Source organism: Cyclopterus lumpus, chromosome 13 (assembly GCF_009769545.1).
Source record: "Cyclopterus lumpus isolate fCycLum1 chromosome 13, fCycLum1.pri, whole genome shotgun sequence".
Classification (NCBI taxonomy): Eukaryota; Metazoa; Chordata; class Actinopteri; order Perciformes; family Cyclopteridae; genus Cyclopterus; species Cyclopterus lumpus.
The window spans coordinates 6,053,464-6,068,969 of NC_046978.1; the positions used below are offsets into that span (position 1 = coordinate 6,053,464).

A 15,506-nucleotide genomic window follows, 5' to 3' on the forward strand; every position below is an offset into this window, starting at 1 on the left:
TGTAGCAGTTGATTTAGGTCACGGCGCCATCTGCTGGAACGTAAAGTTCAACAGCTACACATGGACTGATTTAATTGACATGTATTTGAAGTTATGCTTTTTACTGCAACATGACTTATACTTTAAAGTTAGTAGCAATCCTTTACAACTGTATTTTTCTTTCCTCATTTCTGACTAGAAAACAGTTTGTAACCTACTATGTATGTTTTTCACTGTCCCTGTAAATTGTGACAATGTGTTGAAATAATTTACCAAAACAGTTTTTCAATGTTTATATCTATTTTTGTGAGAGAAAGAAACACACAAGCAAACAATATTGGGAATATAATATATTCTACAATTATTGTAGGTGATAAAGATGACATCCTGCCCTGTTGAATAATAACTTTATAATAAAGAAGAAAACAAATTTATATTCTGGAATAGTTTTGTCCTTTATTGTTTTTTTTCATGCAAGTTCATTCAAGTTGATAATGAAAGATGAAGGTAGATTCATTTTTAAATATTAAAACAATCAACATAGACATTTCTGACACCGAATAGAGTAAAATATAACACATTCAGGTGACATCAGTGGTGGAATCGAATTTAGTACATTTACTCAAGTACTGCACTTAATTATAGTATGCTTGAGTATGTCTATATGTCTATTTTAAGCTACTTATACCTCAACCAGGGTGTATTTCTTTACTCCCCTTTATGTATATATATATATATATATACACACACACTCATAGTTACTAGTTTCTTTTTACCACACCACTTTCATCCTGGGTAAAAAATAATCAAAACAGCAATGTAACAACAATAAATTCCTGCAAGACTGAATTTAAAAGGTTATGACAAAGTAATATGAGTAAGTCTCATGGTGTAATGTCAAAACAAAAACAAAAGGGAAAAACAGTTTCAGAGCTGAGGAGCTCAAACTTGGTGGAAACACTTGTCTCGGTTGCCAGTATCTTGTTGCCTGAATTTCAAATGAAAGATAAAAGAGCAAACTTTTGCCCACCTGTAGGTTGACAGGTGTGCAGGAGAATACTTATGGCCGAAAATATAGAACAAGACTCCCACATACTGACCCCTTCACTTGCATTCAGAGATATTCAACAACAGTGGTTTGGTTCAAAGACTACAAAGTAACATGATGGACTATATGGAACTAAATATTATTATTAAATATCTCTTTATGCAAATGAAGAGGGCAGTGTGCGGGAGTCTTGTTGCACACTGCAAGGAGGTGAACAAAAATGTACGTGGGATCAAGGCACAATAACACATAAGTATGCATAAAGTTCTCACTGTCACTAAAAGACTAAAGGGCTTTGACATTTTAGCCACACGGTAGCTTGGATGACTCTGTTGGTCAGTCCACCACTTCCAGACTGAAATAAGGCTCCTGACTTTGGTGATCCCTACCTTTAGTGCCAGCATGATGTTGAAATATGTGTTTTTGAGTTAAATGTCTCTGCAACTGTTTGGTAAATCATGTAATTTGGTTCAAATATGCAGTGTCAACATGTTAGCATGCTGACGTTAGCTTTTATCTCAACGCACTGCTATGCTTAATTACAGCTTTACAGAGCAGCAAACGCTGGTTTGAATATGTCTAAAATGATGTCATTTTAGACATATGTGTCAAAGCACCAGGTACCCCGGCAGCATATCCCTTACGGACAATAACTGCAAGATCTGTAGTTAAGGCCCTGACGCAATTTATATCTGTGTTTGGCATCCCTAGAGTCATACAAAGAGACAGGGTTCAGCCCAAATGACCTAGTGTTTGGCCATACTGTCCGGGGTCCGTTGTCCGTGTTTAAAGATGGTTGGAAGTGGTCAGATCCGCCCACCAACCTTATTGATTATGTAAATGGCTTTAAGCATCGACTTTATTCTGCAGGGGAATTGGCCGAACAGTTGTTGGCTGCATCACAGGCTAAAATGAAGAAGTGGTATGATCGCTGGGCTGTTGTGCGAGAGTTTAGTGCCGGTGATCAAGTGTTGGCTCTTTGCCCGTTGGTGAGTTCACCCTTCCAGGCAAAGTATTCTGGTCCATATACAGTGGTTAAAGGCACCTCGGACAAGAACTGTTTGATTTCAATTCCATGTCAACTTGCTTAAACCCTATTATGCTCACTGTGCTGGTGCGCCTGATGGGGTGCAGCAGGAGGGAATGGCAGGGAGTCCGGTGTTGGTGGCTGGTTCGGTGGGTGTGCTTTCGGTTGAGACTTTAGAAGACGCTGTTCTCGAGCCTGACGAGGGGTTGCTGTCTGGTCGGCTAAAAAATTCAGAGACCCTCAAAAGGTTAGGAGGGTTGTTCGGCCATTTGCCAGAGGAACAGGGTGGGCAATTTGAAGAGCTGATTTTAAAGTATCTACGTTTGTTTGGGGATGTGCCATCCCGCACTAACTGGATTGAGCACGATGTGGATGTAGGTGAGGTGCAGCCTATTCGTCAGCATTTTTACAGAGTTTCTCCTGAGAAGTGTACATATTTGGAGGCTGAAGTAGAGTATAAGGTTGATAATGACATTGCAGTGCCTTCATCGTCAAGCTGGGCTTCTCCATGTTTATTGGTTGTCTTGTCAATGTGCAACAAAATACAAATGCCTTATAGTATCTTTGTGTCTGGTGATAACATAGAACAAATTCACGTGGATCGGGGTGAGGGGCCAACATTCCTCATGACTAAAGTTTTGCATAGGCGACCACTGATCAAGAGCTTATCCACTGTGTTTTCCTACACCCAGTCCCATGATCATGGAGCACAGTGAGAGAATAATAAACCTCAAGATCTTTGCTGCTTTCATTGAATAACATGCTTACATGTGCACAGTACAAGGCTGATCTACCGGACAATATTTTCCCTTAATGGCTTAAAGGGAGTTTTAAGTCAAAGGGAGACAGAAATGGCAAACTGAGAACACAACTTGAAAGTCCTTCATGAATATTGTTATTGTTTCATGCCTTCTGTTCCAGCACTGAAGAGCACACCTTTATTGATTTAATGTGCTCATGTAGTTTTTTGATGGTGTTGAAGAACAGTTTGTTATAATACAACATACAATAATTGTCATTAAATACAATACATTACTTTAGATATTTGTAACTATAGTAACTACAAAATATATAGAAAGATGCCAGCCTTATCCTCAAAGCACCAACATATGTTGTGTCAAATAAAAATGGTGGTGGTTTGGGGATCTGTTGGCACTTTTAAGGAAAGGGCTAGCGTCTTTTTATATATTTTTTAGTTACTATAGTTTCATAGACCAAAACCAAGAATGTGTTTGTCTGTGTAAATGGTTTTCTAAGATTTATTTAAAAAAAGTCTACATGTTTAAGGAAGAGACATGTAACGCAGCGCAACATTGTTGCTTATTTACTATATGTGTTTTAGTTTTGCTTTAGCTTGCAGAATAAATCCATTACCTGTTTCATTTTTTCCATTAAATTTGTACATTACATAAAATAAAATATAGAATGTTGCCAGCTTCATCATGTCAGGGCTTAGTAAATACATGTTAGCTCATATGTTACTTCAAAATAAAGATATGGCCACTATAGGTTATAGCCTATAGTCAAAAAAGACAAACTGTGTTTGGAAAATGCGAATTTTGTTTAATTTGGCTACACCAATCGACTCTCTCTCTCTCTTTAGTGTGAAACAGCAATGGCTTGGATCCTCATTGTTTTTGACAGAATGTGCAGTCTATAACTCTCTCTTATTAACTTAGATCCTCCACCCAAAAGGTTGATTACTGATTTAATACTGTGTTTACCTTTTTTGGCAATAGAGTGCCAATCTTTGACTTGTGTTTATACAGTAATAAAATCACTGACTCACCAGTATGTAACATGATGCTCCCGGGATAGACAAGGTGCTGTCATTCACACCTGTAACTCTCAGATTCTCTCTATGCAGGGGCTGGCAGCACCCTGAGACAATATAATACGGGAACATAATGCAATGTCATTGTTTGCCGTACTGGAGCTTAGGCTCCAAGAGAGAAACACTTCAGTTTGGTCAGTATAGTTGCTGAGATGGCATGGAAAAAAACTGTTTAGTGGGAATGTAATCACCGTATGTCAGCTCCTGCAATTATAAATAGCCATTTCCTTTACTATGTCAATCATTATTTATCTCAATATTATAAATTGATACCCCAGTTAATTTAGTAGTCAGCCGTGACACAGATAGGTGCCCATACTAACGCACACATAGTTACAATGACGGAAGAACCAACACATTGAAAAACAAGCTGCAGCCATGGAGTAACTTGAGATGGAGGATGCACGGTATTTTGGCTGGACAAGTGACAAGAGGATGGCCCAACAAGCACAAGGCCACCTGCCAGGCTCATGATTATAAATGGACAGGTTGTGGCTCAGTTTCTGGCCTACAGCATGAAATGAAAGCCAGTTGGTTTACCCAGTTTAGACACAGGATTACTGGAAACAGATATATATATATATGAATAGATCAGTCATGACAAGGAAAATAAACATTTTCCCATCTCCCTATTGTAGTTTAATTAATCTGGCACAAGTCACTGTAACAGATATTCAAAGAATTTGCCCAGACTTCATGTATTTGACTCCTCTGCATTTCTTGTTTATTAACACAGATACTGTTTTGATATCATCTCTGGACCAAGGTGAAATAGTTTGATGGAATACACATGAACATATTTTGTGTTTGTAATCAGTATTCTTTAAAAAGTATGGTTAGGTTTGTGTACATCTCTCTCATACAGCCACATGTTTTGAACTGAATCTGTAAAGACTAACTCATCACACATTGCTATTTCTGTGGGTTTGGTCAACATTTGATTACAAAGCCAAAGTAAAAATAGCTTAAATGCCAAATATTGACTCTATACATACTTTTCATTCCATTGGCTCTCTGGAAAAATAAGACGGAGACAGATATTTAGATTCTTTGGGGGATTTACATTACTAGGACTTGTAGGATTCCACATTGAAAAACATTATACACAATTTAGGACACTATCAGAATCAGTAGTCACATGTGGCAAGAGTCAAATATTGATAATCTTTGATCATTTGAAAACACAATCGAGATTAGAGATCTTTGTTTGTTTGCCACTGCTGCATTTACTTTTTTGGAAGAAGTAACTTAAAAGGGTTTTGAAGGTCTTCAGAGAGTTTTTCTTGATCAGAAGCGAGGGTCAAAGGACAGATGGTGTTGCTGTACAGATTGTAATGCACATTTTTCATATTGTCTATATAAATAAAATTGACTTGACTAGATATGCTTTGAGTATTCATACATATGTATACGCATGCATGATCATGGCTTTTTTTCTTTTGGAGAACAGGAGGATAGTAAGTGACTTATATCTCTTTCTGTTACAAACCAAATATTTTACATTTTAGGATTTTACTCTTTTATTTGGCTTTTTATTTTTTACTTTTGCAAATGACCTGTGACAAAGAGAGAGAGATTATTTTCTCAACGGATGTGCTTCACTGTATGTGTGTTGTGATCACAGTAGAAGAGCATCAGCTGATTAGCCTCATAAAAGCCACTGACTGCGGCATCAGACATAATGGAGTATGAGTCATGCTTTTATAACTTATCATGTAGTTTCGACTTTGAAAAGAAATAATTGAAGGGGGCTTTTGACATTTTACCATGCAACATTCACATGACTATCTCCTTCTCACCCTCTGCAATATGGCCACGTTTAGCATATTTACCCTTTGTGCTTTGAAAATGATGAGCTTCGGTCAAGGTGATTGTTTGTTAGGTCAAAGGACAGATGGTGTTGCTGTACAGATTGTAATGCCCCTTGAGGCAAATTTTTCATATTGTCTATATAAATAAAATTGACTTGACTAGATGTGCTTTGAGTATTCATACATATGTATACGCATGCATGATCATGGCTTTTTTTTCTGCTGCAGGTGCAGGCTTTTATGAAGCTGTGCACATGATTATCCACATGTTCAATATCTATCCTCCCCTGTTCGCACATGACAGGAATGAAGCCAGCCTGCATATGTTTCAGTTGGAACACTGTGGGATTCAAACACATAAGGGAGAAGGTTAGTAATTTGTTTAATACGAGTTTTGCATGCAAAGGGAGCCAGAGAAAATAAAGCGCTAATTTATTTGCAAATGTTAAGCTCATGAGATTGTTTGCACAACTGCTCGAGATTGTCAAACTTAAGTGTCATATCAGTAGAACTCACAATCAAGTCCTTTTGTCATGCAGCCAATATTCTTTGCCTCAGCAAAGCTCTACGGATTAAAAGAATTAAACTCATACGCATCACTGGAAGTGGAGGTCTGGATTGAGATACTTAATTATAATAATTTGTGGTGCCTGTGTAGATGTGTTAAACTCGCACAAACACGCACAAAGGAATGACTCATGGCCAAGCGCTCACACTTTAACACATTCACACACTACTCAAACTCCTTGTTTGAGTCTTCAGACATTTTTACATGTGCTTGAGCTACCCCCACACACAGCAGGATGCTAGGCGACCAAGCGGCACAGCACTGCACAGCATGGCTTTACCTAGATGAAGACAAAGTCTTCACCCACGCTCCCTCTGACACCCGTGCGCCCCACTGAGAGGATGCAAGTAGTGACGAGAGCTCCATGAAAGATTTACCAACCAAGTAAGGTTGTCTACCTTAGAAGCTGAGTGCAGGCCGGTGGTTGCAGGCGAAAAGGAGGGAGGGAATTCCAGGGAGAATCCCAGAGTGTCTGAAGTGTAATTTTGTATTCAGAGAAGAGATTCAGTATTCTACTGCTCAGCAGTGATCCATCTCTCAGAGGCATTCACCAAGCCTCCGTCACATCCTGGATCCCACAGATTGCATCTTAATAGAGTTTGATGGCTGATGGAAGGAGACACTTGCCTGCACCTAAACGCCAGCTAATTCCAAATTCCAGCATGAATGGTTTAAAAATGATCAGAGGTTAACACAAAGTCACGTGGAGGCATGTGGTTTATGTTTCTGAGAAAGTTCCCTGCAGATAGATGTAACAACTGTACAACAAACTCCCTTCAATACTCGTGAATGTGAACTAGCATGAACAGTGCCCTCCCATGACCAGGGCTCTGCAGTATTTCTTCATCTAAAAACAAGAGGGCCTGAAGTTTACTTTAGATATGTTAAGATAATTAACTACTCATTCTCATTTATTCTATTTAACAGTGTGAATAGAGTTGATCATCTATCAAATACTCCATGTGTATGGAACACGCTTTTTGTCCTAGCCACCCATGTGAGATTGACTTCTGCTAGAAATAACACTAGACTCGTGACTTGTTGTCTTGGATGTTGTACTCCTTGCATTACGACATGTGGAGCAACACACACTCTCTCCTGAACTTACAACGTCTTTGTCAAACTCCTGCAGCACTAACTCCGTTGCTCCTGCGGGACCCTTTTACAAAGTGAGTACGTGAGAGAGTCGTTTTGCTTTGACAGTCAGTCCTGCCAGGAAACGAGACATCTCATCTGGCTCTGTCACCGATAATATAATTAGCTTCGGCTGCCCTGCAAGTTGCAGCCGTAGCTGTTTAGCTGTCTGCACTCCAGCCACTTTGTTTCCACAGATATATGTTTCTCTCGTCATAAGGGGCCATGGATACAGTCTGAGCCCACTGCACACATTCTGTTCCCGAGAACCACATGCGGATCAGCACAGATCTGCAGAGATCTGGAGTCACGTGGGACCGTTTAACATGTATTTTCCGTGGAAACGTTGGGGGGTGAAACAAAGGTGGATGCATGCGCAACTGTTGTTTTAACAAACTACGATCGTTAAGTTGCATCTCGGTAGTTTTAAAGTGCAGCGGCGCGTCCCGTGTAAGCTGTCGGCAACACAACCCAGTCGGGAGGCACCTGAGGAATTTGCGGCTCGGGCCAAGGTGGGACGGTTCTGCCTCGTGAGGACTGCGGGGGCGCGCTCGCCTGTCTCCATATCACTAACACTTCATTTAATTCTACGGCTCCACGTGACGGACGCGCATGACGGAACGCGCAGCGAAGAAAAGCTCCGAACATGCACGCTGATATCCATCAAATGACACTAAACACGTGCTGTCATATTTAGCTGGTCTGGATCCCACATTAATTCCGAGCGTAAGCTTAGCCGCGCAGCGGAGAGACTAACACGCGCAGCTAACAGCTTGTTTCTGTGCGCACACTGCAGTCAGCTGCTGGCCACGCACGTTGTAAAATGAGGTTTGGAAGCATCATTGTAATCGTCGCTCTCTGCTCTTTTACGGCGTATTATATTTATGAGCCCATTCCTGAGGAAATAGAGGAGAGATGGAAACTCATGCTGACCAACTCTTTCTTCAGAAGTCTCAGCCACCTGGTAAGGAAAAAAACTAACCGTATTCGTGCAGGTTATCTTAACATTAGATCGGCTGGTAGCCTACTGATATTTACTTTGGACATGAATCCATAGAGCAAAAAGCTATGCAGCACTGTGGGTAAATGTACACTTAGTTCTTATTTCAGTTTAATACATGATTAAGTCATTTGGCCATATGTCAAACCACAAACAAGCAACTCGTCTTGGTTTTGTTTGTTCTCTCTGTAAGTATGGAAACAGGTTACACGTTTATTGTATTTTGCTGATGTAGATATAAATGCTTGTTACACCAGATTATGTCAGATGCTAATCCATGTGTTGTATAGTCCTGCTCACCTGTTCTAATAATAGACCCTACTAAGTAAACTCCACTCTGTTTATGACTGTGGTTTACTGTAGCCCATATGACTATGACGAATACTATAAGTAAGTATTGTTAAATGGCTGTTTTGCCACACCTTTGGCACTCTTAACATTTTTCCTACTGTTTCCTATAACAGTATAGTATTAAGTCAATTCTATTTGAATTAATACAATTTATCACACTCAAAAATTGTATTTGAGCCTGCATTATTGAATTATTTGGCCATATTCATGCCCTTGTATTTTGACTGTATGCAGACAATGAATGTTGGAAGTTCAACCTCATTAAATTAAAGAAAACAGATGGGTCACAATACAGACATTCAGACCCATAAGGACAAGACTTTACCCATTGAAACCCATTATTATCACAATGTTTTGATCTCACGGCCATAACAGCATAACATCATGCATATTACTATAGCAGGCTTTCAACAATCTAGGTTCAACATTGTGTTGTTTTGACTATTTTTCAACAGATTGAGTCATGTTCTCATATTTGCCCTGTGGAGCAAACACATACTATTGTCCTGATTTCCTTTCTGGTTATTGCTGCTTTATTATAGAGCACTGCAGTGTTTGATGCAAAGCATCGACATAATGTGGTTGCTAATCATTTTAATCGCCCCCAGACTGTGAAAAAGCAGTTACAGAAAGTAATCAGAATGTTGTGTTGTTGTTTTTTTTCTCATGAAAAACAACAGTGGCATTGCTCACAAACTGGCATATAAAGGGTTACAATTATTTTATTTGTATATTATATTATGATCAGGGAAGAAGTTGGTTAAAACAATCTAACTGTAACATAATATTAATATGGCAGTTTTTTTACATGGACATTTTTGTCTCCTAAGGACATCAGAGCAACGATTAAAAGGAATGCACAGGGGCCAAATAATTGATTACTTGATCACGGTATATTTAGATTACTTGTTACATTGTGATTCAGAGTTACTTTTGGAGAACAGGAGGATAGTAAGTGACTTATATCTCTTTCTGTTACAAACCAAATATTTTACATTTTAGGATTTTACTCTTTTATTTGGCTTTTTATTTTTTACTTTTGCAAATGACCTGTGACAAAGAGAGAGAGATTATTTTCTCAACGGATGTGCTTCACTGTATGTGTGTTGTGATCACAGTAGAAGAGCATCAGCTGATTAGCCTCATAAAAGCCACTGACTGCGGCATCAGACATAATGGAGTATGAGTCATGCTTTTATAACTTATCATGTAGTTTCGACTTTGAAAGGAAATAAATGAAGGGGGCTGTTGACATTTTACCATGCAACATTCATATGACTATCTCCTTCTCACCCTCTGCAATATGGCCATGTTAAGCATATTTACCCTTTGTGCTTTGAAAATGATGAGCTTCGGTCAAGGTGATTGTTTACTGGGGATAAACTGCCTGCAAATAGCGTTACTATAAGTATCAGACGTAACACCTATGGCTCAGGTTTGATAAACAATAATCAGTTGTGTAATGTGTCTGTCTTTATATCTCATGCTGTCTCTCCGCTTCACTTTCCAGGCAGACCTCAGTGAATTACTGGGGCTGAAGGACTACATGGGGGTTATGTACTTCATCACTCTGGCTGAGAAGGTAGTGCCTGTGTCTGACGAGCATATCAAGGTGACGGAGGAGACCTTTGATGGAGTGGAGGTGGTGCTGTACCAGCCGAAGCAGAGAGGCGGTGACACTGAGCTCAGTCGAGCTGTCATATACCTGCACGGTGGAGGATGGTGCCTGGGTAGTTCCCGTAAGTTGATAGGCTGCCCTCTCTGCTCCTTCATCACACAGAATTATGACTGGAGGGAAGATGGATAGATGGATATATGGATGAATGAGTAATACAAATTACTTTACAGCTTTACATAGCCTCTGTGACAGCTATTGTGATTATTTATTGTGAACAAACTACACAAGGCACAACACTTTCCAAGTTTCATGAGGAAATAACACACCGTCTGCTGGAGCGGTGGGAACCTCAGAGGGTGGTTGGCCTTGCTAATCCAAAACGTAAAGACATGAATGTGCATACGGTCTGACACATCTCATGCTGTTGTTGCAATCTGTTGAACGGCTGTAACAATTACAGACACACAGATCTTGCCAGGAAGCTAATTCATCACTGTTACTGCAGTGTAACCTTCATGTAAGGTGGTGTGTGATTTGTGATGTGTGAATGAATGGATATCCATGATTGTGATGGTTTGTGTCACTTTAAAGTCTCTGTTCTGATACATGTTCTCTATCTATGCAGGGATGAGTCCATATGATCTCCTGGCCAGAACACTTGTCACCGAGCTAGACGCAGTGGTTCTGTCTGTAGAGTAAGTGTTTCATATTGTATTGCCAGATATATGCAGCTACTGTAATATAGTGCACACACTCCTGTTCCATTTGTATTATTCATAGTTCATACTGTTCCCCAAATTATTTCTCTCTGCCACTCACACAATTTTCTGCTGCCGTATGAGCCTGTCCTCCCTCATTAGTCACAGGCGAGATGGAAGTGAGGATGCAGTAGAGTGAAGCTAACAGGTTTTCATTTGGGTCTCGCCATGCCTTTGCCAGTCACAGCTACACACACACTTTTTTCTTTGGCACGTCCTGCTCCAGCTCTGGCTCTCAGTACTTTGGCCAATGCTCCCTCTCTATCCTCTTATTCACTATTTACTATTCATTTTTAGCTTTGTCAATCAACAGTTAGGTTGAAAGTCCAGTACGCAGTCATCAAGTGATACTTTCTTTTTTGAATGTGTATAACGCGGTTGTGCTGGTTGACACAGCATATTTGACAGTCCGTGTATTGGTTTGTGGGGGTTTTGCCTTTTCTGCCTCATCTGAATTCCTGTCTGTAATTAGTTGATGGTTGAATGAGTAATTCTAGCATTTCACAATCTCAGTCAGCCATGTGTCACATTTGGCTTTTAGATTGAATCCCAAAACAATTCAGCAAATTAATTTAATGGGCCTTATTTCACCAACGTTTGCAGTTGTTGCAACACTTGAAGTCAGCAAGATTTTGAGGTATGTTTTTTTTAACATTAAGTTAGTTACTCTATGCAATGGATATTACTTTTTATAGGTCTAAAACACAGTAAAGTCATGCATATATCACTGTAGTTTGATTACAGGAAGAGAAAGTTATGCATTCTTATTTCACCACATTTGTTTAATTTCACACATATGCTAGAAGATACATTTAAATTGACTTATTTCTTCTCACAAACATCTGACAAATGAAATGAGAAAGCTGAACTGCTTGTGAATGTGATAACAAACTATTTTCAGTAACAAAAAAAAAGTAAATTTGATGATCTGGTTATTCCCTTAATAATATCTCAAAGTTTATTTTCCATGGCTCAAAAGGTCTTCTGTGCATATGGCCTTCGAAGTTCATGTTTATTTATGCTTCTGCTTTAATCTGCACCTTTCTGCTTTTCCAGGTACAGACTTGCCCCTGCTCACCACTTCCCTGTCCCATATGAGGACGTATACCGTGTGGTCAAACACTTCCTCCAGAAGGGGGTGCTGGCTAAGTATTCTGTGGACCCAGGACGCATTGCTGTGTCTGGGGACAGTGCTGGAGGGAACCTGGCAGCTGCTGTCTCACAGCAGGTACTGAATGCAATATTAATGAGCCAGTTTATAATAAATAGTATTGTATTACCCTGAAGAAAAGAACATGCAAGATCCATGGTGGCACATTAAAGAAAAAAAAAGAAACAGTACATTTTATGAGCACACAGATACAATCAATGCACAAAGAATAAGCCTTAACAAGGTGAGGAGTTTAGCTCTCTTAAATTAATCTCTTTGGAATTTTCTTTTGAAATAGTGATTTAGGTTTAGGTTATTATGAATTCTCTAAAACTATCCTCTAGCTTTAGCACCGTTTCACACACAGTACAACTACTTGGAATGACAAGACTATGCTTTTGTTGTATGCAAGTATAGTGCAATAAAGTATTGCGATGACGCACACTGAAGTTTGCATTTATGCACCGAGCCGAGATGAGCCAATTCAACACCACAGGAATGGGAACTAGAAAGACATCACTTACAATACATTTCTCTAGCAACTGTGACATTAACCCAAAGAGCTATGGCATCAAAGGACTTTGCATGAGTTTTCTTCTTGTGCCCATATGTGCTTATTATATTTGGCATGTTTGTGTCGCTATGTAGGAAGCAGTGTCACGTTTGGCAAACCACAGTGTAAGAAACACACGTAAAGACAAAATTAGAAGGAAAGGAAACAATTTCACTTCAGTGACAGTGTGAACAAACCACTACATTGTGAAATCTGATGGCTCATTGCGGGTGATGGGCCTTGTTACATCCAGTCCAGTTGACGCTGCTTTAATGCTGGAGGGGGTGGGAATCAACTCAAAGAAAAGCATCGCATACCAGCCAACAGGTGCACAATGCCCTATGGAGGATCTGCATGGAGAACTTATGGTGTTGCACTATGGAAAGAGTAGTGCTTCACTTTCTAGGCCTACACGACTTTGGAGCAGACATCATGTCCCTGTGCACCCTATGAGTAGATGTTTGGCAACAGCATTGTATTCATGAGTCAGACATCTGGCTGCTAGATAGGGATCTGTTTGCTTCTAGGCAAAAAAACAGTGCACTCACTAGTTCACACTGTTTTGAGGATGATCCCATGTTTTTAAGAAATGGACACACAGTTTACCGTGCGTCACCCATTGATTTGTGGACTGCCGTTTTGAAGCGTTGAATTTGCCATTTTGGCCATCGCCATCTTATTTTCTTTGGGAGTTACACAAGAAGGTAGAGATAAATACAACCAAACATTGACATTTATATGCGACCAACATTTTACGATTAACTTCAATGAACTGTGAAAGGGTAAAAGTTCAAAGACAAAGACACAGACAACTCCCAGACAGGACTACCTGTCAATCACAAGGTAGCCGCACCATAAAGCATACCCTGATTTATAGTCTATTTTACTCTAAATGGGAGAGTAGTTTACTAAATGAACATCAATCTGTTGAAGAAGACTTGAAACTAGCGATTGAGACCATACACTCATGTTTACAATGTTTACTGAGGACATAATTTAAGTGAGGAGTAGGGTAATTTTCTCAAAGACTTATATACAACTTCTTACTTCTTTTTCCAAACAAAGGTAGTCGCCCCTTGATGGCCATTTGAAAGAATGCAAATGTAGGGCACTTCCGCCTTTGGCTTTACTTCTCCAACCTGGAGGTTGCCGCCTGAATCCACCCTCTTTGGACATCGCTGTCCCCTCAAAAGTGCTCTATGCCTTTGTCATATTTCTCATAAAAACAGCTAGAGGAGCAAACACCACTTGTTGACGCAGTGCTTACTTCCCTGCAGCATCTGGTACATTCTACGACTGGCGCATGGATAGATTAAATCCTGGGAGTGGAGGGGCAGTATTCCATAAAAACAGGTTTATTTGCTCTCATATTAACACATTTAGTTCTATTGCAGCACTTTCCTACTCATTTTATTTTGCGTACAAAGTTTTTTTCTGGCATAAAGTATGGGCTGGTTGAGCAAGTGGGTTAGGGCTAACCCTAAGCCAAACTGTTCTCAACAGCTCAGTGAAGAGACAAACACATATAGAACACCTGTGAACAACCATAACTAATCTAATCAGATCACACTCTATTATTTCTCAAAATGTTCAGCCCATATTTAGTTGTAATGACAAATACTCAATGGAATTTTCTTTATAAAAATGCCAACATTTCACTCTCTCTCTCTTCACAGTTACAAAAAGAGCCTGGACAGCAGGTCCATTTGAAGGCCCAAGCACTCATCTACCCTGTACTGCAGGCTCTGGATCTCAACACACCTTCATATCAGCAAAATCAGGACATGCCCATTCTGCCCCGCACCCTCATGGTCCGTTTCTGGAGTGAGTACTTCACCAGCGACAAGGCCCTTTTCAGAGCCATGATGGACAACACTCACAACAACCCTGAGTCTTCTAGCCTGCTAAAGTTTGTCAACTGGAGCGCCTTTCTGCCAGAAACATATCATAGAAAATACAACTATAGTGCTCCTGCTGTGATGCAGGGAGTCGGAGGAGAGGGCGTTGGCATGGATGGACCTGCTCAATCTATTGCCGACCCAAGGGCTTCACCCCTGCTTGTTCCAGACTCTGCCTTACGCTCTCTGCCCAAGGCCTACATCCTGACATGTGAGTATGATGTTCTCAGAGATGATGGGATCATGTATGTCACACGGCTCCGTTCTGCTGGTGTTGAGGTGACACATGAACACTATGACACAGGATTTCATGGAGGGTTGATGTTCACCGTGTGGCCGACTGACTTCCTGATCGCACGTCGCATGACAAACAACTATATCAAATGGCTGGAGGAAAACTTGTAAAAAAAACTCTTGACTATAAATATTCATTCCAACTATTCCAAACAATGCACTAGTTTTTGGTTCAGTGCAATTCTTTCACATCTGGTGTTCAAGTTTTCTTTTTCTTTGGTCAAGCTACTTTTTGGTGAATATATTGAGAAATAATCAACTTTGTCTGTTTTTCCACTCATGGACCACATTAGATGCCAGAAGGAAAAGAATAGTGCTGATTTGTTCACATAAGGTGGTGTGAGTAGAACCCAACACATATGACATCACTACTCAAGTATTGTACTTGATTGCAGTACAGTATTGTGTTCATTTTCCACCAAACACAATTCTACCCAGAGAGATCTGAAGAAGAAAGTCAAACTGTGGAATATCACAGTTGTC

The 15,506-nt window shown here is 40.0% G+C and overlaps 1 protein-coding gene across 1 annotated transcript; it reads left to right on the forward strand.

Moving 5' to 3' along the window:
• The first annotated feature begins 8,165 nt into the window (after window positions 1-8,165).
• aadac (arylacetamide deacetylase) lies at window positions 8,166-15,506 on the forward strand. The gene is made up of 5 exons (XM_034548745.1): window positions 8,166-8,365; window positions 10,263-10,491; window positions 10,996-11,065; window positions 12,185-12,356; window positions 14,508-15,506. The coding sequence occupies exons 1-5, from the start codon at window positions 8,225-8,227 to the stop codon at window positions 15,132-15,134; spliced, it is 1,239 nt and encodes a 412-aa protein (XP_034404636.1). The 5' UTR covers window positions 8,166-8,224; the 3' UTR covers window positions 15,135-15,506.

Excerpts from the sequence above, each read along its gene's own strand:
- aadac (XM_034548745.1), top strand. The coding sequence starts at position 8,225 with ATGAGGTTTGGAAGCATCATTGTAATCGTCGCTCTCTGCTCTTTTACG. Across the intron at positions 10,492-10,995 it reads ATGGTGCCTGGGTAGTTCCC|GGATGAGTCCATATGATCTC; the intron begins GTAAGTTGATAG and ends CTATCTATGCAG. Across the intron at positions 12,357-14,507 it reads CAGCTGCTGTCTCACAGCAG|TTACAAAAAGAGCCTGGACA; the intron begins GTACTGAATGCA and ends CTCTCTTCACAG.